This window comes from Nerophis lumbriciformis, linkage group LG01 (genome assembly GCF_033978685.3).
Source record: "Nerophis lumbriciformis linkage group LG01, RoL_Nlum_v2.1, whole genome shotgun sequence".
Lineage (NCBI taxonomy): Eukaryota > Metazoa > Chordata > Actinopteri > Syngnathiformes > Syngnathidae > Nerophis > Nerophis lumbriciformis.
Genome location: NC_084548.2, coordinates 23,243,020 through 23,267,215, shown reverse-complemented (window position 1 = coordinate 23,267,215; position 24,196 = coordinate 23,243,020). Strand labels below are relative to the sequence as shown.

General features: G+C 44.6%; 2 protein-coding genes across 4 annotated transcripts in view; both read left to right on the top strand.

Moving 5' to 3' along the window:
• The window catches only part of LOC133617401 (diacylglycerol kinase zeta-like), a 301,272-nt gene that overhangs the window by 23,135 nt on the left and 253,941 nt on the right, over positions 1-24,196 (top strand). The window lies entirely within an intron of this gene.
• LOC133617513 (uncharacterized) lies at positions 14,867-20,470 on the top strand. Its single transcript, XM_061977490.2, has 4 exons — positions 14,867-18,788; positions 18,894-19,059; positions 19,147-19,226; positions 19,352-20,470. The coding sequence occupies exons 1-4, from the start codon at positions 18,726-18,728 to the stop codon at positions 19,652-19,654; spliced, it is 612 nt and encodes a 203-aa protein (XP_061833474.1). The 5' UTR covers positions 14,867-18,725; the 3' UTR covers positions 19,655-20,470.

Genomic DNA, 24,196 nt, shown 5'->3' with positions numbered 1-24,196 from the left:
TCTTATTTCAAGTCATTGCTTTCTGTCATTCTTATTTTCTTTTTCTTGGCATTTTGTTTTACCCAGTATTTCAGTTCTGCATGCCAATCAGTTTATCATCATAACATCTGTTGTGTTATTAGTAATAATAAACATTGACAAGGCTCCACCATTAAGCTCTGACTTCCTGGAGATAATGTGCTTGTCACAATCCGATTAGATGTGGAACAGAGGAACCCAAGAATGCAGATGGATTTGTGAGTAAATAGTTCTTTACTTAACAAAAGGAGCGATCATAACAATGATCCAAAAATAGAATATAACAAAAAGCGACGGTGCGAAAAAAGAGAACACAAAAAGAGCACCGTGACAAAAAGAACAAAAGCTAATATACAAACTAACTAAACTTTGGGTCGAAGTTGCAAGACGTGCAAACTATCAACGTACATACCAAGCTGGATGGCACTGGAAATAGCCAAGATGGAACGTAGCAAAAATACAAGGAGCATAGGAGTCTTCATACGATCAGAGTCAAGAAGTGGAATAGCCGAGTGCCATCCAGCTGGCCAGGTGCTGCTTAAGTAGTGCTGGTGAGATTAGACACAGCTGTGCACGTCTTGCAGCTCCGCCCACAGGAAGACACAGGAACTCTGAGGAAGACAAAAAGTAAGAGCCAGGTCTGCTGCACCAAGGGAAAACTGAGCATACAAACCACAAGGTGGCAGCAGGCGGTGACAGTATCCCCCCCTAATCAACGGACGCCACCTGGCGGACCTCCTGGTTTACCGGGAAATCTATGATAAAAATCAGAAATTAGGGATTTATCAATTATAAGGGAACGTGAAATCCAGGAGCGATCCTCTGGGGGGTAACCCTCCCAGTCGATCAGAAACTGCACACCCCTGCCTCGTCTCCTAGCGTCCAGAATGGTGTTGACAGTGAAGGCTGGATGACCCTCCACCTGCTGAGGAGCAGGGGGAGACACGGATGGAGGACAAAGGTCGCTCGACTCGACGGGCTTTAGGCGGGAAACATGGTAAACAGGATATGATTTGAAGGACTTGGGTACCTTGAGTCGAGCTGTGACGGGAGTTATCATCCGCTCCACCTCATATGGTCCGATGAATTTAGGTGCCAGTTTCTTCGACTCTCCTGGTAATGTAATGTCTTTTGATGATAGCCAAACCCTCTGGCCAGGTTTGTAGTCGGGAGATGGTCTGCGATGGCGATTAGCCATGGTCTGGTTCCGTTTGGCTGTCCGCGACAAGGCAGCGCGTGTATCACGCCACACATGGTGCACACGGCGCAGGAAGGGAACAGTGGACTCGATCTCTTGAGAGGAGAAGATAGGAGGTTGTAAGCCATGCACCACATGGAAAGGGGACAAGCCGGTAGATGAACAGATTAGGGTGTTACGGGCATACTCCACCCATGGGATAGGTAGACCACAATGATGGATGCTGGTGACACACGCATCTCAGGGCCGCCCCTAGGTCCTGATTGGCTCTTTCCGTTTTTCCATTCGATTCTGGGTGGTACCCTGATGACAAACTGACAGTGGCTCCTAACAAGTTGCAGAAAGCTTTCCATGTAGCGGATGAAAATTGAGGACCTCTGTCTGACACCACATCGATGGGGATCCCATGAAGTCGAACCACATGGTTTACTAGAAGCTTGGCGGTTTCCAGGGAGGAGGGAAGTCTACAGAGGGGGATAAAATGCGTGAATTTAGAAAATCTGTCAACTATGGTGAGGATGACAGAAAACCCCCTGGAAATGGGTAGACCTGTGACAAAGTCCAGAGCAATGTGCGACCATGGGTGAGAGGGGATGGGAAGGGGCTGCAGCAACCCCGCAGGAGCTTGATGGGAAGCTTTGCTTCTGGCGCAGACGGGGCATGCAGCCACAAACTTCTTAGTATCAGTGTGAACGGTAGGCCACCAGAACCGCTGAGTAAGCAGGAACTCAGTGCGTCTGGCACCTGGGTGGCAAGCAATTTTGGAAGTGTGAGCCCACGACAAGACCTATGGACGGAGGGTTCTCGGTTAAAAAAAGCGACCAGGAGGACATCCAGCAGGGGATGGGGAGTCCTTGATAGCCTCCGACACCCGTCTCTCCACCTCCCACTGTACTGCGCCCAGAATCCGGGACTGAGGAAGGATAGTCTCTGGGGGAGTGTCTTCTGTAGGAGGAGAGAAAATCCTCGAGAAGGCATCAGGTTTACCATTGAGTGAGCCCGGGCGAAAAGTCATACAAAAGTCAAACCTTGTAAGGAACAGGGACCACCGAGCCTGGCGGGGATTGAGGCGCTGGGCAGAGCGGAGGTAGGCTAGGTTACGATGATCGGTATAAATGATAAAGGGGTGTTTGGCACCCTCAAGCCAGTGCCTCCATTCTTGAAGGGCGAGGACCACTGCAAGAAGCTCTCGGTTCCCGATGTCATAGTTCTTCTCTGCAGGCGAAAGGCGTTTGGAGAAGAAGGCGCAGGGGTGCAGCTTCTGATCAGAACTGGAGTGCTGGGACAAAACAGCCCCTACCCCAGTGTCAGATGCGTCCACCTCAACAAAAAATGGGAGATCAGGATTAGCGTGAACTAACACAGGAGCTGAGGTAAAGAGGCATTTAAGGCGTCGAAAAGCCTGGTCAGCCTCCGAAGACCACACGAAAAGAACCTTGGAGGACGTTAATTTATTTAAAGGTTGGGCTACTTTGCTGAAATCTCTAATAAAACGTCGGTAAAAATTAGCAAACCCCAGAAACCTTTGCAGCAGCTTCCTGGAGGACGGCGTAGGCCAGTCTACAACCGCTTGGATCTTAGCTGGGTCTGGCTTAACCTGCCCCCTCTCCACAATCAACCCCAAAAACGACACTGTGGGAGAATGAAAGGTGCACTTTTGGGGTTTGACAAATAATCGGTTCTCCAAAAGTCTCTGCAAAACCAAACGGACATGCTGATGATGTAAATCAATGGAGCGTGAAAAAATAAGTATATCATCCAAGTAGACTACCACGAAACGGCCTATCATATCACGGAGCACATCATTGATTAAACACTGGAACACCCCGGGAGCATTAGTGAGGCCGAACGGCATGACGCAATACTCAAAGTGGCCAAGAGGGGTGTTAAAAGCAGTCTTCCATTCATCACCTTCACGAATTCGCACGAGGTGATACGCATTGCGTAGATCCAATTTAGTAAATACTACTGCCCCATGCAAAGGAGCAAACGAAGAATCCAGTAGTGGAAGAGGGTATTTATTTTTAATTGTAATTTTGTTCAGAGCTCGGTAGTCAATACAGGGTCGTAACCCACCATCCTTCTTTTTGACAAAGAAAAACCCCGCCGCCACAGGAGCGGAAGAGGGACGAATGTGTCCGGCGGTGAGAGAAGAGGAAATGTATTCCTCCATAGCCTGCTGTTCGGGACGCGAAATATTATACAGCCGCGAAGAAGGTAGTGGCGACCCTGGAAGAAGGTCAATGGCACAGTCATACGGGCGGTGGGGGGGTAGCGTCGTAGCCCGATCTTTACAAAAAACCTCACTAAAGGAATGATATTCCTCAGGAATCAGCGCGAGATCAGGGGGCTGAAGAGTAGGAAGAGTGACAAGGTTAGCCGGAGACGAAGCGGAGCGCAAACAGTGGCTATGACAAAAAATACTCCAATTGGTAATTTTACAAGTGGTCCAATCAATGCTTGGACTGTGACGTCGCAACCATGGAAGTCCAAGAACTAAGGGCGCCGAACGAGAAGGCATTATAAACAATTTAACCTCCTCACGGTGATTACCAGAAATAAGGAGGGATGTGGCATGTGTCTGATGAGTAATATTAGCCAGGTGACGCCCGTCAAGTGAGCTAACATTCTTAATACGATCAATCCCCACAGTAGGAATCTTTAGAGATTCCACAAGACCACTGTCAATAATGTTTTCATCAGCCCCTGAGTCAATAAGTGCCTTAATAGGACAAGAACCCCCCGCCCATGACAGAGTACCTTCGACTTGAAGTCTTCCCACGAGTGAGGAAGCAGACGTCACCACAGGAGCAGGCAGCGAAGTTGGTTATCTTCCCTGCGGAAGGTCTCGGGTGGACGCGGAACGGCCCCCAGTAGGCCGCGCAGGACAGCGAACAACGACATGGTCCGCAGCTCCGCAGTACAGGCACAGCCGCAATCTCAGCCGACGACTCCTCTCTGCAGACGACAGGCGACTGCCACCCAGCTGCATAGGTATGGCCCCCTCTAGCCCCTCCTCCGGAGCACTGCAGTCAGAAGGCGGAAGTGACGAAACCTGAGGCTTGGATGTTGATCGTGTAGACCAGGTAGATGACTGCCATCTGGTGGACGGAGGATCCACACCCTTCTGGGCGTGTCGCTCTCGTAGGCGGTTGTCCAATCGGATGGCGAGTGAGATGAGCTCCTCGAGGGTCTGGGTCTCGTTGCGGGCAGCCAGCTCGTCTTGGATCTGGGAGCTAAGGCTAGCCAGGAATATTCCCCGCAAAGCTCTCTCCCCCCAGCCACTCTCCGCCCCCAGGATTCGGAAGGAGATTGAGTGGTCCGCGACAGAGGAGGACCCCTGGCGTGTAGCGAGGAGGCGGCTGCCTGCCTCCCGTTCCCTCACGGGGTGATCAAAGACGCTGCGCAATTCAGCGGAAAATAGGGGTAAGCTGGAACGAAGTCCGGGTTTACTCTCACACACCTCCATAGCCCAGCTAGCTGCACTTCCAGCCAGTAAACTTAGTACATATGCCACACGGGCGGAGTCTGTTGTGTATGTGTGAGGCTGCTGTGCAAAAACTAAAGAGCATTGATATAAAAAAAATCTGCATTGTCCAAAGTCCCCCTCATACCTGGGCGGATGTGGTATGCTGGGCTCCCGGATAGGAAAACCCGATGTTGAGGGCATGGGGTAAGAAGAAGCTGCAGGTTGAGCAGCCTCAGAGTCTGGGAGCGGGTGAGGGACAAACAGGCGTGTATGCATCTCCTGCACAAGTGTGGTCAGGTTTAACAAAGCTTGTTCGTGATCACTTATTCGCTGGCCATGAGCCCTGAGGGCCAGCTGAATCTGATTCTCATCTGCGGGTTCCATAATTGACTCGGCTATTCTGTCACAATCCGATTAGATGTGGAACAGAGGAACCCAAGAATGCAGATGGATTTGTGAGTAAATAGTTCTTTACTTAACAAAAGGAGCGATCATAACAATGATCCAAAAATAGAATATAACAAAAAGCGACGGTGCGAAAAAAAAGAACACAAAAAGAGCACCGTGACAAAAAGAACAAAAGCTAATATACAAACTAACTAAACTTTGGGTCGAAGTTGCAAGACGTGCAAACTATCAACGTACATACCAAGCTGGATGGCACTGGAAATAGCCAAGATGGAACGTAGCAAAAATACAAGGAGCATAGGAGTCTTCATACGATCAGAGTCAAGAAGTGGAATAGCCGAGTGCCATCCAGCTGGCCAGGTGCTGCTTAAGTAGTGCTGGTGAGATTAGACACAGCTGTGCACGTCTTGCAGCTCCGCCCACAGGAAGACACAGGAACTCTGAGGATACAAAAAGTAAGAGCCAGGTCTGCTGCACCAAGGGAAAACTGAGCATACAAACCACAAGGTGGCAGCAGGCGGTGACAGTGCTTAGTTTTCAATTAGAGCATGGCTTTGAAGGATGCACAATGGAAATGAAACAGACAAGATGAACACGACAGGAACTGGCTAACCAATTAGTGTGTTCAGTACATGCGAAAGCCATTTATCAACAACACCCAGAAACGCCGCCAACTTTGCTGGGCCCGAGCTCATCTAAGATGGACTGATGCAAAGTGAAAAGGTGTTCTGTGGTCTGACGAGTCCACATTTCAAATTGTTTTTTGAAACTGTGGACGTCGTGTCCTCTGGACCAAAGAGAAAAAGAACCATCCAGATTGTTATAGGTGCAAAGTTCAAAAGCCAGCATCTGTGATGGTATGGGGGTGTATTAGTGGCCAGGGCATGGGTAACTTACACATCTGTGAAGGCACCATTAATACTGAAAGAAAGGTACATACAGGTTTTGGAGCAACATATGTTGCCATCCAAGCAACGTCTTTTTCATGGACGCACCTGCTTATGTCAGCAAGACAATGCCAAGTCACATTCTGCATGTGTTACAACAGCGTGGCTTTGTAGTAAAAGAGTGCGGGTACCAGACTGGCCTGCCTGTAGTCCAGACCTGTCTCCCATTGAAAATGTGTGGCGCATTATAAAGCGTAAAATACTACAACGGAGACCCCGGATTGTTGAACAACTTAAGCTGTACATCATGCAAGAATGGGAAAGAATTCCACCTGAAAAGCTTCAAAAGTTGGTCTCCTCAGTTCCCAAACTTTACTGAGTGTTGTTAAAAGGAAAGGCGATGTAACACAGTGTTAAAAATGCCCCTGTGCCAGCTTTTTTGCAATGTGTTGCTGCCATTAAATTTTAAGTTAATGATTATTTGCCAAAAAAGATTAAGTTTCTCAGTTTGAACATTAAAGATCTTGTCTTTGTTATGGTTCACACTCCTGCCGCCTCTCAGCAGAGCGCACCGCAGGGGTTTGCTCTGGAGAGTAAATTTGAGGAGATAATAAAAGTCTAATAAAATCTCTTGCTAAATAAAATGTGAGGGGCGTACCTCGCACTCAATTTTGTGACATACTGTAACGATACAGCGGGAGAAGGAGACGGCAGGGAGACAGTGACGTCGTTAGCTGTCAGCGTGTTTATTGACAGACAAATATGTACGTGAGGTGTGTGCGTAATACAAATGAATGTAGTGTGACTATGTAAGGTCAGTATATGTGAGTGGTTACCAGAGGGTGTTGAAGGTGCGTGTTGGAATCGAGGCGGAAGTCCAAACAGGGAAAGGCGGGCTTGGAAGTCCAAAGACAGACGGAAGGTCAAGGGCTGGAGCGAGGCGTCGTGGTCAAAGGGCAGACGTGAGGTCGAGATCCAGAGAGGCAGCAGAGAGTCCAGAGAGGATTGGGGAAGACGTGACACACAGCTCGACAACGGGGAAGGAAGACGGGAAGCTGTATGATGACACAACACAAGACAAAATGAGCATGACGGGGGAAGAACACAAAGAGCGATGAAGCACATGCAAAGAAGCTGGAGACTTAATGGGCTTACTGTACTGGTGCGAGTAGCTACGTTATGGCACTGGATCTCAGGATGCGCTGGCTTATGAAGACAGGTCTCTCATCACGGGCAGCGCCTGTGGGCGTGTCCCGCGGTGTGCTCAGAAGAGCGCACAGCAGGAGGAGAGGCGGCAGGAGTGTGAACCATAACGGTCTTTGCAGTTTATTCAATTGAATATAAGTTGAAAAGGATTTGCAAATCATTGTATTCTGTCTTTATTTACGATTTACACAACGTGCCAACTTCACTGGTTTAGGGTTTTGTATATATATATTAGGGCTGTGAATCTTTGGGTGTCCAACGATTCGATTCAATATCGATTCTTGGGGTCACGATTCGATTCAAAATCTTCTTTTTTTTTCAATTCAACAAGATTCTCGATTCAAAAACGATTTTTTTCCCGATTCAAAACGATTCTCTATTCATTCAATACATAGGATTTCAGCAGGATCTACCCCAGTCTGCTGACATGCAAGCAGAGTAGTAGATTTATTTAAAAAGCTTTTATAATTGTAAAGGGCAATGTTTTATCAACTGATTGCAATAATGTAAATTTGTTTTAACTATTAAATGAACCAAAAATATGACTTATTTTGTCTTTGTAAAAATATTGGACACAGTGTGTTGTCAAGCTTATGAGATGCGATGCAAGTGTAAGCCACTGTGACACTATTGTTCTTTCTTTTTTTTTTTTTTTATAAATGTCTAATGATAATGTCATTGAGGGATTTTTAATCACTGCTGTGTTGAAATTGTAACTAATATTGATACTGTTGTTGATAATATTCATTTTTGTTTCACTATTTTAGGTTTGTTCTGTGTGGTGTTTGTGTCTCCTCTCAATTGCTGTTTATTGCAGTTCTGAGTGTTGCTGGGTCGGGTTTGGTTTTGGAATTTGGATGGATTAATTTAAAAATAAATAAATAAACTTTTTTTTTTTTTTAATTAAAATAAAAATCGATTTAAAAAAAAAAAAAACCTCCTCTCTGAGCTGCCACCTTACCGTGGTAGAGGAGTTTGCGTGTCCCAATGATCCTAGGAGCTATGTTGTCCGGGGGTTTTTATGCCCCCTGGTAGGGTCTCCCAAGGCAAACTGGTCCTAGGTGAGGGATCAGACAAAGAGCAGCTCGAAGACCTCGATGAAGAACACAAACCAAGGACCCAGATTTCCCTCGCCCGGACGCGGGTCACCGGGGCCCCCCTCTGGAGCCAGGCCCGGAGGTGGGGCACGATGGCGAGCGCCTGGTGGCCGGGCCTGTCCCCATGGGGCCCGGCCGGGCACAGCCCGAAGAGGCAACGTGGGTCCCCCCTCCAATGGGCTCACCACCCATAGCAGGGGCCATAGAGGTCGGGTGCAGTGTGAGCTGGGCGGCAGCCGAGGGCAGGGCACTTGGCGGTCCGATCCTCGGCTACATAAGCTGGCTCTTGGGACGTGGAACGTCACTTCGCTGGGGGGGAAGGAGCCTGAGCTAGTGCGTGAGGTGGAGAAGTTCCGGCTAGATATAGTCGGACTCACTTCGACGCACAGCAAGGGCTCTGGAACCACTTCTCTTGAGAGGGGCTGGACTCTCTTCCACTCTGGCGTTGCCGGCAGTGAGAGGCGACGGGCTGGGGTGGCAATTCTTGTTGCCCCTCGGCTCAAAGCCTGCACGTTGGAGTTCAACCCGGTGGACGAGAGGGTAGCTTCCCTCCGCCTTCGGGTGGGGGGACGGGTCCTGACTGTTGTTTGCGTTTACGCGCCAAACAGCAGCTCAGAGTACCCACCCTTTTTGGATTCACTCGAGGGAGTACTGGAGAGTGCTCCCCCGGGTGATTCCCTCGTTCTACTGGGGGACTTCAACGCTCATGTTGGCAGCGACAGTGAAACCTGGAGAGGTGTGATTGGGAAGAATGGCCGCCCGGATCTGAACCCGAGTGGTGTTCTGTTATTGGACTTTTGTGCTCGTCACAGATTGTCGATAACAAACACCATGTTCAAGCATAAGGGTGTCCATATGTGCACTTGGCACCAGGACACCCTAGGCCGCAGTTCCATGATCGACTTTGTAGTTGTGTCATCGGATTTGCGGCCTCATGTTTTGGACACTCGGGTGAAGAGAGGGGCGGAGCTTTCTACCGATCACCACCTGGTGGTGAGTTGGCTGCGATGGTGGGGGAGGATGCCGGACAGACCTGGCAGGCCCAAACGCATTGTGAGGGTTTGCTGGGAACGCCTGGCAGAGTCTCCTGTCAGAGAGAGTTTCAATTCCCACCTCCGGAAGAACTTTGAACATGTCACGAGGGAGGTGCTGGACATTGAGTCCGAGTGGACAATGTTCCGTACCTCTATTGTCGAGGCGGCCGATTGGAGCTGTGGCCGCAAGGTGGTTGGTGCCTGTCGTGGCGGTAATCCTAGAACCCGTTGGTGGACGCCGGCGGTGAGGGATGCCGTCAGGCTGAAGAAGGAGTCCTATCGGGTTCTTTTGGCTCATGGGACTCCTGAGGCAGCAGACAGGTACCGACAGGCCAAGCGGTGTGCGGCTTCAGCGGTCGCGGAGGCAAAAACTCGGACATGGGAGGAGTTCGGGGAGGCCATGGAAAAAGACTTCCGGACGGCTTCGAAGCAATTCTGGACCACCATCCGCCGCCTCAGGAAGGGGAAGCAGTGCAGTGTCAACACCGTGTATGGTGGGGATGGTGCTCTGCTGACCTCGACTGCGGATGTTGTGGATCGGTGGAGGGAATACTTCGAAGACCTCCTCAATCCTACCAGCACGTCTTCCTATAAGGAAGCAGGGCCTGGGGAATCTGTGGTGGGCTCTCCTATTTCTGGGGCTGAGGTTGCCGAGGTAGTTAAAAAGCTCCTCGGTGGCAAGGCCCCGGGGGTGGATGAGATCCGCCCGGAGTTCCTTAAGGCTCTGGATGTTGTGGGGCTGTCTTGGTTGACAAGACTCTGCAACATCGCGTGGACATCGGGGGCGGTACCTCTGGATTGGCAGACCGGGGTGGTGGTTCCTCTCTTTAAGAAGGGGAACCGGAGGGTGTGTTCCAACTATCGTGGGATCACACTCCTCAGCCTTCCTGGTAAGGTCTATTCAGGTGTACTGGAGAGGAGGCTACGCCGGATAGTCGAACCTCGGATTCAGGAGGAACAGTGTGGTTTTCGTCCTGGTCGTGGAACTGTGGACCAGCTCTATACTCTCGGCAGGGTCCTTGAGGGTGCATGGGAGTTTGCCCAACCAGTCTACATGTGCTTTGTGGACTTGGAGAAGGCATTCGACCGTGTACCCCGGGAAGTCCTGTGGGGAGTGCTCGGAGAGTATGGGGTAACGGACTGTCTTATTGTGGCAGTTCGCTCCCTGTATAATCAGTGTCAGAGCTTGGTCCGCATTGCCGGCAGTAAGTCGGACACGTTTCCAGTGAGGGTTGGACTCCGCCAAGGCTGCCCTTTGTCACCGATTCTGTTCATAACCTTTATGGACAGAATTTCTAGGCGCAGTCAGGGCGTTGAGGGGATCTGGTTTGGTGGCTGCAGGATTAGGTCACTGCTATTTGCAGATGATGTGGTCCTGATGGCTTCCTCCGGCCAAGATCTTCAGCTCTCACTGGATCGGTTCGCAGCCGAGTGTGAAGCGACTGGGATGGGAATCAGCACCTCCAAGTCCGAGTCCATGGTTCTCTCCCGGAAAAGGGTGGAGTGCCATCTCCGGGTTGGGGAGGAGATCTTGCCCCAAGTGGAGGAGTTCAAGTACCTCGGAGTCTTGTTCACGAGTGGGGGAAGAGTTGATCGTGAGATCGACAGGCGGATCGGTGCGGCGTCTTCAGTAATGCGGACGCTGTATCGATCCGTTGTGGTGAAGAAGGAGCTGAGCCGGAAGGCAAAGCTCTCGATTTACCGGTCGATCTACGTTCCCATCCTCACCTATGGTCAAGAGCTTTGGGTCATGACCGAAAGGACAAGATCACGGGTACAAGCGGCCGAAATGAGTTTCCTCCGCCGAGTGGCGGGGCTCTCCCTTAGAGATAGGGTGAGAAGCTCTGTCATTCGGAGGGAGCTCAAAGTAAAGCCGCTGCTCCTCCACATCGAGAGGAGCCAGATGAGGTGGTTCGGGCATCTGGTCAGGATGCCACCCGAACGCCTCCCTAGGAAGGTGTTTCGGGCACGTCCGACCGGTAGGAGGCCACGGGGAAGACCCAGGACACGCTGGGAAGACTATCTCTCCCGGCTGGCCTGGGAACGCCTCGGGATCCCCCGGGAGGAGCTGGACGAAGTGGCTGGGGAGAGGGAAGTCTGGGCTTCCCTGCTTAAGCTGCTGCCCCCGCGACCCGACCTCGGATAAGCGGAAGAAGATGGATGGATGGATGGATTTAAAAAAAATGAGAATCGATTCTGAATCGCACAACATGAGAATCGCGATTCGAATTCGAATTTATTTTTTCCCACACCCCTAACATATTTATATATATATATATATATATATATATGTATGTGTGGGAAAAAAAATCACAAGACTATTTCATCTCTACAGGCCTGTTTCATGAGGGGGAGTTCCCTCAATCATCAGGAGATGATCTCCTGATGATTGAGGGAACCCCCCCTCATGAAACAGGCCTGTAGAGATGAAATAGTCTTGTGATTTTTTTTCCCCACACATACATATATTGCGCTCTACTACGGTATCGAGCACTATTTTTTGGATAACCTTATTAAGACATATATATATATATATATATATATATATATATATATATATATATATATATATATATATATATATATATTGAGATATATATATATTGAGATATATATATATATATATATATATATATATATATATTGAGATATATATATATATATATATATATATATATATATATATGTATATATATATATATATATGTATATATATATGCCAATCATACTGTATATATGGCATTATATACCAATCATACTGTATATATGGCATGATAACTACAGGATATTTCTGTGTAACAGAGGAGTGACTGACTGATGAATGTGTGAAAATACTTCCCGGTCTTATTCTTTTATTTCTGATTTTTTCACATGACACTGAGTTTGTCTGTGTGTTTTTGACACAATATTTTAGCTGTAAAAAGTGTCACACATTCTGCTGTTTGTGTGCCTGGTTCCCTTTTTTAAGGAACACTTTAAACATGTGTAGGTTGTTCAGCATTAGTGGGAGAGATTCCTGAAATGCAGGAGAAAACCGTGAAAGCTAAACACACAAAACAAACTAACAATATGAAAAAGTTAAAACAATTAATATGACAGACCACCTCAAAAAACTGAATGGAATTTTACAGCCTTTTGCTGAAAAAAATAATGTACATGAAAATGAATAATGTGATGAATGACTTGTTTGACATTTGTTTTGAAAATAAAGTCAGCTTGGTTTTGAAAGCTCTGACATTTGTGTACATTTCATGTACAAATAGGTCTTTGCCTTGTAGCTTCACATTCAGCTCATTCATGTGTGCCAGTAAGTCCACAGCAAACACTAAATCCCAAAGCCAATTGGTGTCACTCAGCTCAGGGAAAGTGTCAGCTTTTTTAAGTTGCTCCAAAAATGAGATAATCGCCTGTTTTAGTTCTCACACACGTTGACATACTTTACCCAAATTTAACCAGAGGACATTGGAATGGTAAAGCAAGTCCTGGTGGTCGGCGTCAGTCGGGGCTACCATCAGTTATATAACAGACAAGGCATCTTTGAAGTCGTCTTGAAAGCACTTTTATTAATTTTTATTGCAGAGCAGCTCAAAAACTAAATTCACATTCCATGAATAGTTCAATAAGTACATTTCAGCATTTTTTTCAAATGTTGATTAATATATGACTAAAATGGTCACATAAAGAAACAAACTAGTTTTATTCTAGATTGGTAGGCAAGCTCAACTATGGGTACTACAAAAGTAGTGGTAGAGTAAGCAGTCTTGCTTCTTCTCTACTGTCTTTAAAAGTAACAGTAATTCAGTACAGTATGAGCCATTTGGAAATATTAGTTTAAGCCTACTTACTGTTGCGTAGATGTCCTGATTATTAGCCTGCAGAAGACGCTTCAAGTTGGTTGTATTTTTATTGGAGAACATCGAGCCACAGGGTTTGCCACGTATCTTGTTTTTACCTTTGCAAAGGTAAAATGTGTAATATGTCTTCTCTTTCTTCCAGGTTTAGAAGACATATTGAAATGATGTGTGTAACAATACAGTAGTGATGTAACGATATAATAATTTCATATCACAGTTTTTGTGACCAAAATCATCACGGTTGTCATTATTATCGCAGTATTGTGGAATGTGCTAAAAAAGCTTTTCAAACATAACTCAAATAAATAGACACACTGTTAGAAAAGCCACTATTGTGAATGTATTGTGTTTCTGTATGCATCACTGAAGTGTTTTAGTCTAAATGTTATCTGTTATAATAGCTCACATGTTATTGTTGTACTGTAAATATTGGTTTGTACTGTAGCACTTTAAGATTTATTTAAATGAAAAGTGCCCAAAAAATTAAATCTATTTTAATTACGTTTCACTTTTGGTGGGCGCTGTGTATGTTCTACTCTGTTCAGAGGTACACCTTGAAACACCTTGTTTCTTTTCTTCTGAGGAAAGATCGCTCATCATAATTCCGTGCTAGGAGAGTACAGCTTGTACACAAGATTCAATGTGCACAACTGAATAGCTTAGTTGCTCAGACAATAATATGTTAATATAGGTTTAGATTGGGGTATGTTGTTTTTAACAGTACCACTACTGTTAAAAACAACATACCCCAATGGGAGATTTTAGGGTGTGTTCGTTCACTTTTGTCTAAAAGCGCCAAATTTGGCACAGGTGTAGCTCAGGGCATACTTAAATGATTTGGCTAGGGCGCCCGTGCCGGTGACCTTTGGGGTCGCCACAGCGGCTGATCCAATATGGCCACCACCTGAACACGCTTTTGCCTCTACATTTGAACCAGATGACCTACAAATCCAAACTTGGTGTCTATTTCATGTTTTTTGACAATTAGAAATATGATGGAAAAATCATCTTTATGATCGGGTGTGTCTGGACACCTAATTAGCACATTTCCAAGATGGCGGCTATGTAAAAATTAGGTGTACCTTAACTTTTGATACTTTTGGCAAACTATTCTAGGGTTTTTTGAGCATCAGAAACATACTGGAATGATCAGATTTATGATCATTTATTTATTAGAGAAGTTTAATTTCCATATTATATAATTTCCGGTAACAATTAGAGATGCTACCTCAGTAGAAGCATTTAAGTCCCATCTTAAAACTCATTTGTATACTCTAGCCTTTAAATAGCCCCCCTGTTAGACCAGTTGATCTGCCGTTTCTTTTCTTTTCTCCTCTGCTCCCCTTTTCCTTGAGGGGGGGGGGGGGGGGCACAGGTCCGGTGGCCATGGATGAAGTGCTGGCTGTCCAGAGTCGGGACCCGGGGTGGACCGCTCGCCTGTGCATCGGCTGGGAACATCTCTACGCTGCTGACCCGTCTCCGCTCGGGATGGTGTCCTGCTGGCCCCACTATGGACTGGACTCTTACTATTATGTTGGATCCACTATGGCCTGGACTCTCACAATATTATGTCAGACCCACTCGACATCCATTGCTTTCGGTCTCCCCTAGAGGGGGGGGGTTACCCACATATGCGGTCCTCTCCGAGGTTTCTCATAGTCATTCACATCGACGTCCCTCTGGGGTGAGTTTTTCCTTGCCCGTATGTGGGCTTTGTACCGAGGATGTCGTTGTGGCTTGTGCAGCCCTTTGAGACACTTGTGATTTAGGGCTATATAAATAAAGATTGATTGATTGATTGATTGATATTAACAACATAGCCATTATCTACCAAAATGTATTGCACATATATTTCAACACAGATAGAATGTAAAGCTACAGATATATTTCATTGTAACATTAGTAAAAGTAGAGAAAGTCAGTGTTACCTCCCCGTAATATAGGTTTCTGTTTCAACAGAAGCGTATCTTACAGAGAAGGCTCCGACACTGTTATCCACACAGTGTGATAATAATTTGGTCCCTCGACAGGCTACTGTTGTGTCTCCTGACTTCTCCTGATGTGAAAATCATACAGAAGAGTTTATCTATGTACAGTAATTCTACTGCCTAATCTGACACTGAAAATCATCAACTTTATTTTCATGTAATGCATTTTTCAGTGTCGCTATTATCAAACAATATGGCCTCCAAATCATCTGATAGTAATAGTAGCAGCAGCAGCATCAATTGGGACTTGTGTTGTCTCTGCCAATTACAGTCTGATGACCCCTTACAAACACCCAAAAGCGAAGGACTTTTGTCGCTAGAAAAGGATCTCAAAGATTTCATTGAAATTGCGAATGCTATACCTTCATGTATAAATGTCACAATTGATCAATTGAATGATGGTTCAGGTATCGCATCAACACTTGTATTAAATAAGGCCAAATACCACAAACACTGCAGAAGATACTGTAGTAGTTCTTGTGTTAAAAGGGCTCGAAAGCATGAGGATCATGCTGTCCCCTCCTTATTAAATCCTAAAAAGCTTCGATGAAGTCATCCCCAAACCAGTGGTATTCATTGTGTGATATGTGAAGGGGAGGATACGAAAGATCTGCACAAGGCATTAACAAATAATGTTAATCCCAAAATGAAAAGCTGGGCAGAATCTAGTAAAGATTTTAAACTTCTTGGGAGATTAGTTACTCAAGCGTCTGATGAGCATGCAGCAGATGTGTACACTCTTAGAAATAAGGGTTCCAAAAGGGTTCTTCTACAAGGGCTGAGGTTCTAACTGGAACCATTTGCTTCTGAAAAACCCTTTCCCGAAGAAAGAGTTTTTCAAGGGTTCTTGGTAACGCTAATGGTTCCAGTAAGAACCATTTTGATCCAGAGAACCCTTTACAACCCCTTTTCTGAATAATTGGTTTTAAAAGGGTTCTCACTAACACTAAGGGTTCCAGTAAGAACTATTTTGATCCAGAGAACCGTTTTTGGAAGAAATAGTTCTTCAGGGATTGTTGAAAGCATGGATAAGATCCTGTGTCACCAGGGACATACTTCCTGATAACATTTGCCAATAATGGTGCAAAATACATTTCCTTGTGACTACTGATACAAATACTTTTCATATACAATTTTTTTGTTTATTTTAAGGCAAACTCTTCTTCCCCAGATCCTGTTGATCAAACTGTAACATAATTGCCCATCTTGGGATTTGAACACCTGCCACCCAGTCTAAAGTCACTGGCAATAGTGACTGAGCTAACCAGCTGGCTTCCTTCAGTCATCAGGTCCACCATACTAGTCTATTACCTTACACCTTCTGATCAGACATACAAATAATGGCAGTCCTATAACTGAAATGTTCTGTTACCAATTTATTTCCACAACCATTAATTAAAAGAAAGCAAGATCTTCATCAGCAAATCTTGTTGACTCAGGCAAAGATTAGCTGTGACTGGGAGGACCATTTTTGAAATCTGCATTGACAACTACTGTCTGGCTGGTGATTCCGTTTGAGAAATAGCTCAGTGATTTAGGAGCTGGTTCTTGGTGCTAAAGAACCTTGTTCAAGCCCTGACAAAGGTGGTGATGACAGCTCATGAAAATGCCAGATGGTCTTTGTGAAGCAAACATATACATTTTAGAGTCATGATAGATTAAACATCAGTTATTAACTTATGGAGCAAATCGAATCAATTAAAAAATCAAATTACCAATATCTCCATTCTGTCTAGATGCAATTTGTGTATTTTCAGATTTTTGTCTTGATAACTGATGTATTTACAGTGGTTTCAAATCTGCATGCACAACAGTGAATGGCTTAATCAATTTGTGAAGCCACTGTTGAATTGTCACTTGCCAATTAGCACAGCATGATAGACCACAGTCTTTGGTTCTATTGTTGTGGATTTTAGCCTCAACTGGTGCAAAAGGAACATTATAATGTCAACTGTCTTGCCTTCCTGTTCTCCTGTTTGTTGCTCAGAATTGCCTTAATTTGCCAAAAATCCCCCGGACCCGACCCATCGCTGCGCAGCAGTTATAATTGTGTTTATTTAGTTTAGTTACACTACTCCCTTCTTCAGGAGGAAATGACACACAGCAAAGAACTAGCAAGGTGGTCCCTGCAGCAAGAATATAACCCCTCTTTCTGGGGCATCTAAGTGAGCTATACGACTCACTGGACAAAGGCTTTTGAAAGTTTGTTACAAGTCAGGTGATCTAGGGATACAGTTTGAAGTTGTGAGTTCAAGGCCTGGTTGATGCAGAGTGACCATGTTAATGCATACTGAGGTGATGTGTGGATTAGTGACAGACAATTAAAAAAATATTAAACACTTATTTTACAGACAATTTTACTCATGTATTTGCCTCCTCCTCATACTTTTCCATGATCGGCCTCATCCCATGGCTGCTGTACCCTGCTGACTGGCTTAGTCGAGTTGTGAAGCTGCACATAAGTTCATTGATAGACAACGGTCTTTGATGTCAGAGGCCAAGCCTTAACTGATGCAAAAATCACACTGTAATGCTGACTTTTAGGCTACTACATGAGGGTTTGCTGATGCTGGGAATTGAACCCTGATCTCCCAGGGGAAAGGGCAAGGTTTGGTGTGTTGGGCCAGGGAGCTGGCATGATGGTAGCTGTCATGTGTGAGTTAAGAGCTGGTTGCCCCATGGATTGCACCACATGGTCTGGTCTTCCCTGCCTACAAACCAGGTGTGACATACCAATAGTGATTACTGCGAACAGAACAGAACAAAGAAGAACAGGAGAGAGAACAGAAGAAACTTCCGAGAATCAAGGTGAGCTAAATATAATATCTTATTTCAGCATGCTTGACCCTAGCTGAGGACTTTTATGGTAAAAGGTGGACTAAGCATTTGTTTCTTGTTATGTTTTGTTCGTTTGCTTATTTTCTTGTAGAAAACAAACAAACAAATTGTATTGTGGTCAAACAATACAATACCTGACAAAGCTCTGCTGAGAGCTGCCATAACAAAATATGTTACAATATATCTGTATATTAATCTTAAATCATCCTAAAAAGGTTGTCGTAGTTGTTATTTTAATGAAATATTATAGTATAAATTGTCAATGTTAGAAGGAGCTTTAACGTTGTCGGTAGTGGCGTTGCGGTCGCCATCCAGCTCGTCTTTGGAGGGATGGGTGGGCTGGTGAGCACCATGGATCTAATACATCCATGTTGAGCCCACACTAATGTGCGGGTAGGAGGAGCAGGGAGACTGGGCTTGAGCTTGGTCTCCAACATAGTGGTAGCAGAAAGATAACACAAGACGAAGGTTACAGAGAGGATGATTCTTCCATATTATATAACTTTTTAAAAAACATGTACACCTCATCTTAATGGTTACCTCTTACTATATTGCTTGTCATTTGTCTTGAATGCATATAGGCTCAGGAGAGTGAAGAATGTAGAGAGGATGAAAGGAGCATTGAAGCTCATATCAATGAAATGTCTACAAAGATGCTTAAGGTACACCCAGATCTGAACTCTTTAAAGGAGAGAATGAGACGAACCTATGCATACTGAAAGACCTTCATGGCAACTGCCAAGGCAGAGGAAATCATCGAAAAGATTCCTGCACTGAAGCTTCCTAAAATAGTTGGTATCTTCAAGCATTGAATTGACCATATTTAATTGTATGTGTATTATTTCATTTATGATCATCAAGTATTTTGAGATGACACTTTTTATCCCTCCTTACAGCTTCTGTGGGAGATGAAGGAGCAATTCCTTGTAGAAGCTGATCGCAGAATGGTCACAGAGCTGGATCGAATGGCAACGACGATGGTTCAAAGAGCATCTATGTGTGACATAAAGGACTGCTGCCAGAGGGCAATCAATGCCTGCCTGGATGATTCAGTAAGACAAGGTATCTAGGCCTATATGTGTATCTATAGGAGCCACAATCTGTATTTCTGAAAACAAAAAATATTACAGAATAATTTTATTTCCTCAGGACTCATTAGGGATGCAGCAATTCTACTGCTGCCTTCCATTTTCAGAGAGGACTCATCCTTTCTATACACTCTACTGGAGGTAAATACTGCATTTAAGGTCAAGATTTAGGAATTGGCATTATCCATATTATGGCAAAATTGAGTCATTTTGCTGTTTCCATAGCAGGTTTTATTTACTGACATGTATCTGTTTTTATTGCATAGGAGCCAAGCGTGCCTACTCCAGCAATCATGCTCCATAACACACACGAGGGGAACCCTTTGCAGGCACAAAGGATAACCCTATACCTGGATGGTATACAGGTTTTGACTGAGGACAGCAGCATGGACATATCATATGCTATGAGTGCATTAATGTCACTCTATATTGTTTTTGCTGTCCAGTACCCAAAGGAACTGAGAAAAACTCTTATTTTCATTGAAAGATTTGTGTTGGGGATCAAGGACCACAGTGTTGTACCCATTTCAGTGAAGAGACTATACAACTGTGTCGGAAGTGGGGAGTAGTGAGTAGAGGTGTTGCATGGGATTTCATGCTTTATGTTCTTGTTAATGGTCAAATTCCTGCTGCTGCCCTTTGTTTGTACATATTGATAAAAACAATATCCCTTATTTAATACATATTTTGGACCAATACATTTTGTTTGATTTTGGCATAGTGACGTCTCTAGATTTCCATTATTGTTACAATACGTAACATTTTGAGTACTTGTTACATAACACTGAAAAGTATTTCAACTATATTTAAATCAATGTGACAACTTTGTGGGATTCCCTCACTTTCTCATGATTCTGTTCCACTGTCACAATTAGTACATACAGTATGTACACTGATTCTTTTCATTGGACCATGCATTATTTTATTGTTTGTAGATAGCTTACAATAAGGCGCAGTAAATGCAGTAAGTGCACTTTGGATTGATTGAACTAAAACAATTGTGTGTCCCTTTCTGCCATGTCACCATTGCTGGAGATTTATTTACACAAATTCACCTACTGAGGACAGCATGATGTGTCTGGCCTGTCATGTTGCTGATTCCACTGGACTTATGCTGACTTTTGACCTGTTCTCCCCTGGGACCTACACAGCCTCTCCTGTTTTGTTGGACTATCTTTAAATAAATGTTTTTCTCATTAAAATGTTTTGAATGTTTGTTCAATGTCAACATGATAAATGACCACAATATAATATGAACTAAACTGATCTGTAGAATACAATATGGTTCTTTATAGAACCCTCAGAAGACAAGATGGTTATCGGTGAAAACCTTTGAAAAGGGATGTTTTTAGAACCCCCTGTGTCAGGTCTAGATGAAACCCTTGAAACATGAAAGAGCTCTTAGTGGAATTCCCTGTGTGGGTTCTAGATGAAACCCTTGAAACATGAAAGAGTTCTTAGTGGAACTCCCTGCATGGGTTCTAGATGAAACCCTTGACAAACGAAAGGGTTCTTAGTGGAACTCCCTGTGTGGGTTCTAGATGAAACCCTTGAAACATGAAAGGGTTCTTAGTGGAACTCCCTGCATGGGTTCTAGATTAAACCCTTGACAAACGAAAGGGTTCTTAGTGGAACTCCCTGTGTGGGTTCTAGATGAAACCCTTGAAATACGAAATAGTTCTTAGTGGAACTCCCTATGTGGGTTTCTAGATGAAACCCTTGAAATACAAAAGGGTTCTTAGTGGAACTCCCTGTGTGGGTTCTAGATGAAACCCTTGAAATACGAAAGGGTTCTTAGTGGAACTCCCTGTATGGGTTCTAGATGAAACCCTTGAAACATGAAAAGGTTCTTAGTGGAACTCCCTGTGTGGGTTCTAGATGAAACCCTTGAAATACGAAAGGGTTCTTAGTGGAACTCCCTGTGTGGGTTCTAGATGAAACCCTTGAAACATGAAAGGGTTCTTAGTGGAACTCCCTGCGTGGGTTCTTTGTAGAACCTCTCATGGGGGGTTCTGGGTGGAACCTTACACACACAGTTCTAGGTATAACCCTTCATGTTGGGTTCTAGGTAGAACCCTCCAAAAGGGTTCCAGGTGGAACCTTTATAAAAAGGTTCTACCTGGAGCCAAAAAGGGTTCTCCTATGAGGACGAGCTGAAGAACCTTATATGGTTCTACTTAGCACTTTTATTTCTAAGAGTGTACTATCATACCAAATGTTATCTGAACTTGAAATATGCAGCACAAGTTGCACAACATAAAACATCATCCAGCATATCAGAAGAAGAAGCATCTACCAGTGAATCCAGGGAAACCTTTGACCCTCTGACTATAGCGCAAATTGTTGCCCTAGTTGAGGATTCAGATTGCTCCTTCACAATTTCAAATTTTAGGCAACTCTATAGAACCCTTATGAATGAACGTGGGCATGTCTGTTGTTATAATGAACCTCACACAACAACATTCAAGACACATCTCCTCTCTTTTCTGCCTGACTGGAGTGAACACCAGAAAGTGAGGGAGACGTACAAATTGTGTTAGATGTAAATATAAACGGAATACAATGATTTGCAAATCATTTTCAACCCATATTCAGTTGAATATGCTACAAAGACAACATATTTGATGTTCAAACTGATAAACATTTTTTTTTTGCAAATAATCATTAACTTTAGAATTTGATGCCAGCAACACATGACAAAGAAGTTGGGAAAGGTGGCAATAAATACTGATAAAGTTGAGGAATGCTCATCAAACACTTATTTGGAACATCTCACAGGTGAACAGGCAATTTGGGAACAGGTGGATGCCATGATTGGATATAAAAGTAGATTCCATGAAATGCTCAGTCATTCACAAACAAGGATGGGGCGAGGGTCACCACTTTGTCAACAAATGCGTGAGCAAATTGTTGAACAGTTTATGAAAAACCTTTCTCAACCAGCTATTGCAAGAAATTTAGGGATTTCACCATCTACGCTCCGTATTATCATCAAAAGGTTCAGAGAATCTGGAGAAATCACTGCACGTAAGCAGCTAAGCCCGTGACCTTCGATCCCTCAGGCTGTACTGCATCAACAAGCGACATCAGTGTGTAAAGGATATCACCACATGGGCTCAGGAACACTTCAGAAACCCACTGTCAGTAACTACAGTTGGTCGCTACATCTGTAAGTGCCAGTTAAAACTCTCCTATGCAAGGCGAAAACCGTTTATCAACAACACCCAGAAACGCAGTCAGCTTCGCTGGGCCTGAGCTCATCTAAGATGGACTGATACAAAGTGGAAAAGTGTTCTGTGGTCTGACGAGTCCACATTTCAAATTGTTTTTGGAAACTGTGGACGTCGTGTCCTCCGGACCAAAGAGGAAAAGAACCATCCGGATTGTTATAGGCGCAAAGTTGAAAAGCCAGCATCTGTGATGGTATGGGGGTGTATTAGTGCCCAAGACATGGGTAACTTACACATCTGTGAAGGCGCCATTAATGCTGAAAGGTACATACAGGATTTGGAGCAGTGGGAGAGTAGCCGTGCGCAACCCGAGGGTCCCTGGTCCCTGGTTCAATCCCCACCTAGTACCAACCTCGTCATGTCCGTTGTGTCCTGAGCAAGACACTTCACCCTTGCTCCTGATGGGTGCTGGTTAGCGCCTTGCATGGCAGCTCCCTCCATCAGTGTGTGAATGTGTGTGTGAATGGGTAAATGTGGAAGTAGTGTCAAAGCGCTTTGAGTACCTTGAAGGTAGAAAAGCGCTATACAAGTACAACCCATTTATCATTTATTATATGTTGCCATCCAAGCAACGTTACCATGGACGCCCCTGCTTATTTCAGCAAGACAATGCCAAGCCACGTGTTACATCAACGTGGCTTCATAGTAAAAGAGTGCGGGTACTAGACTGGCCTGCCTGTAGTCCAGACCTGTCTCCCATTGAAAATGTGTGGCGCATTATGAAGCCTAAAATACCACAATGGAGACCCCTGGACTGTTGAACAACTTAAGCTGTACATCAAGCAAGAATGGGAAAGAATTCCACCTGAGAAGCTTAAAAAATGTGTCTCCTCAGTTCCTAAACGTTTACTGAGTGTTGTTAAAAGGAAAGGCCATGTAACACAGTGGTGAACATGCCCTTTCCCAACTACTTGGCACGTGTTGCAGCTATGAAATTCTAAGTTAATTATTCTTTGCAAAAAAAAAAAAAAAGTTTATGAGTTTGAACATCAAATATATCGTCTTTGTAGTGCATTCAATTGAATATGGGTTGAAAAGGATTTGCAAATCATTGTATTCCTTTTATATTTACATCTAACACAATTTCCCAACTCATATGGAAACAGGGTTTATACATTGCAAGCACGCAAAAAGTGGCAGACAGTGTAGCTAGCAGTGACGTGCAGTCAGGGGAGGCAGGTGAGGCGGGGCCTCACGTGCCATCATGGAAAGAAAAAAAAAGTAAAAAGAAAAAGAAAAAAAAAATTGTTATATGTATCCAGTGATTATACTATAAAGTTATTTTCCTTTTAACTTCACCAGTTTTAGATTATTTTTATTCAAAATCGCTTAATTTTCACATTTTTCGTTCAAATACTGAGAAGAGACTTGCGCTGAGTCACCAGCCAGTTGAGGCACGTCACTGAGTTGAGCCTCAACATGGATTGCGCAATGACTCGGCTAACTGCTGGCCTGCTGTGCAGTGAGACTGTATTGCTATATGAATTATATTATACATTTCCACAGTTTAGTTAGCTGAGGTATATAATGTACAGTGTATTTTGTCAACAACTGTATGTGTGTAACATATTTCTTGTGCTGAGCAATCATAAAACTGCTGCGAAGACGCACTGGGTGAGGCTCGCAGTAATCCCGCCTTCTGGTGGTAGAGGGCGGTAGTGATCCCAGAGATCATTCATGCGACTACTCGGCTGCAGAAGAAGTGACAACAAGCAGCAACAGTTAGCAGCGATCGTTTATTTTTTACTCTTGCCTGGACTTTTAACATTTAGGATTACATGATTGGCAGCAGTTAACGGGTTATGTTTAAAAGCTCATACCAGCATTCTTCCCTGCTTGGCACTCAGCATCAAGGCTTGGAATTGGGGGTTAAAGCACCAA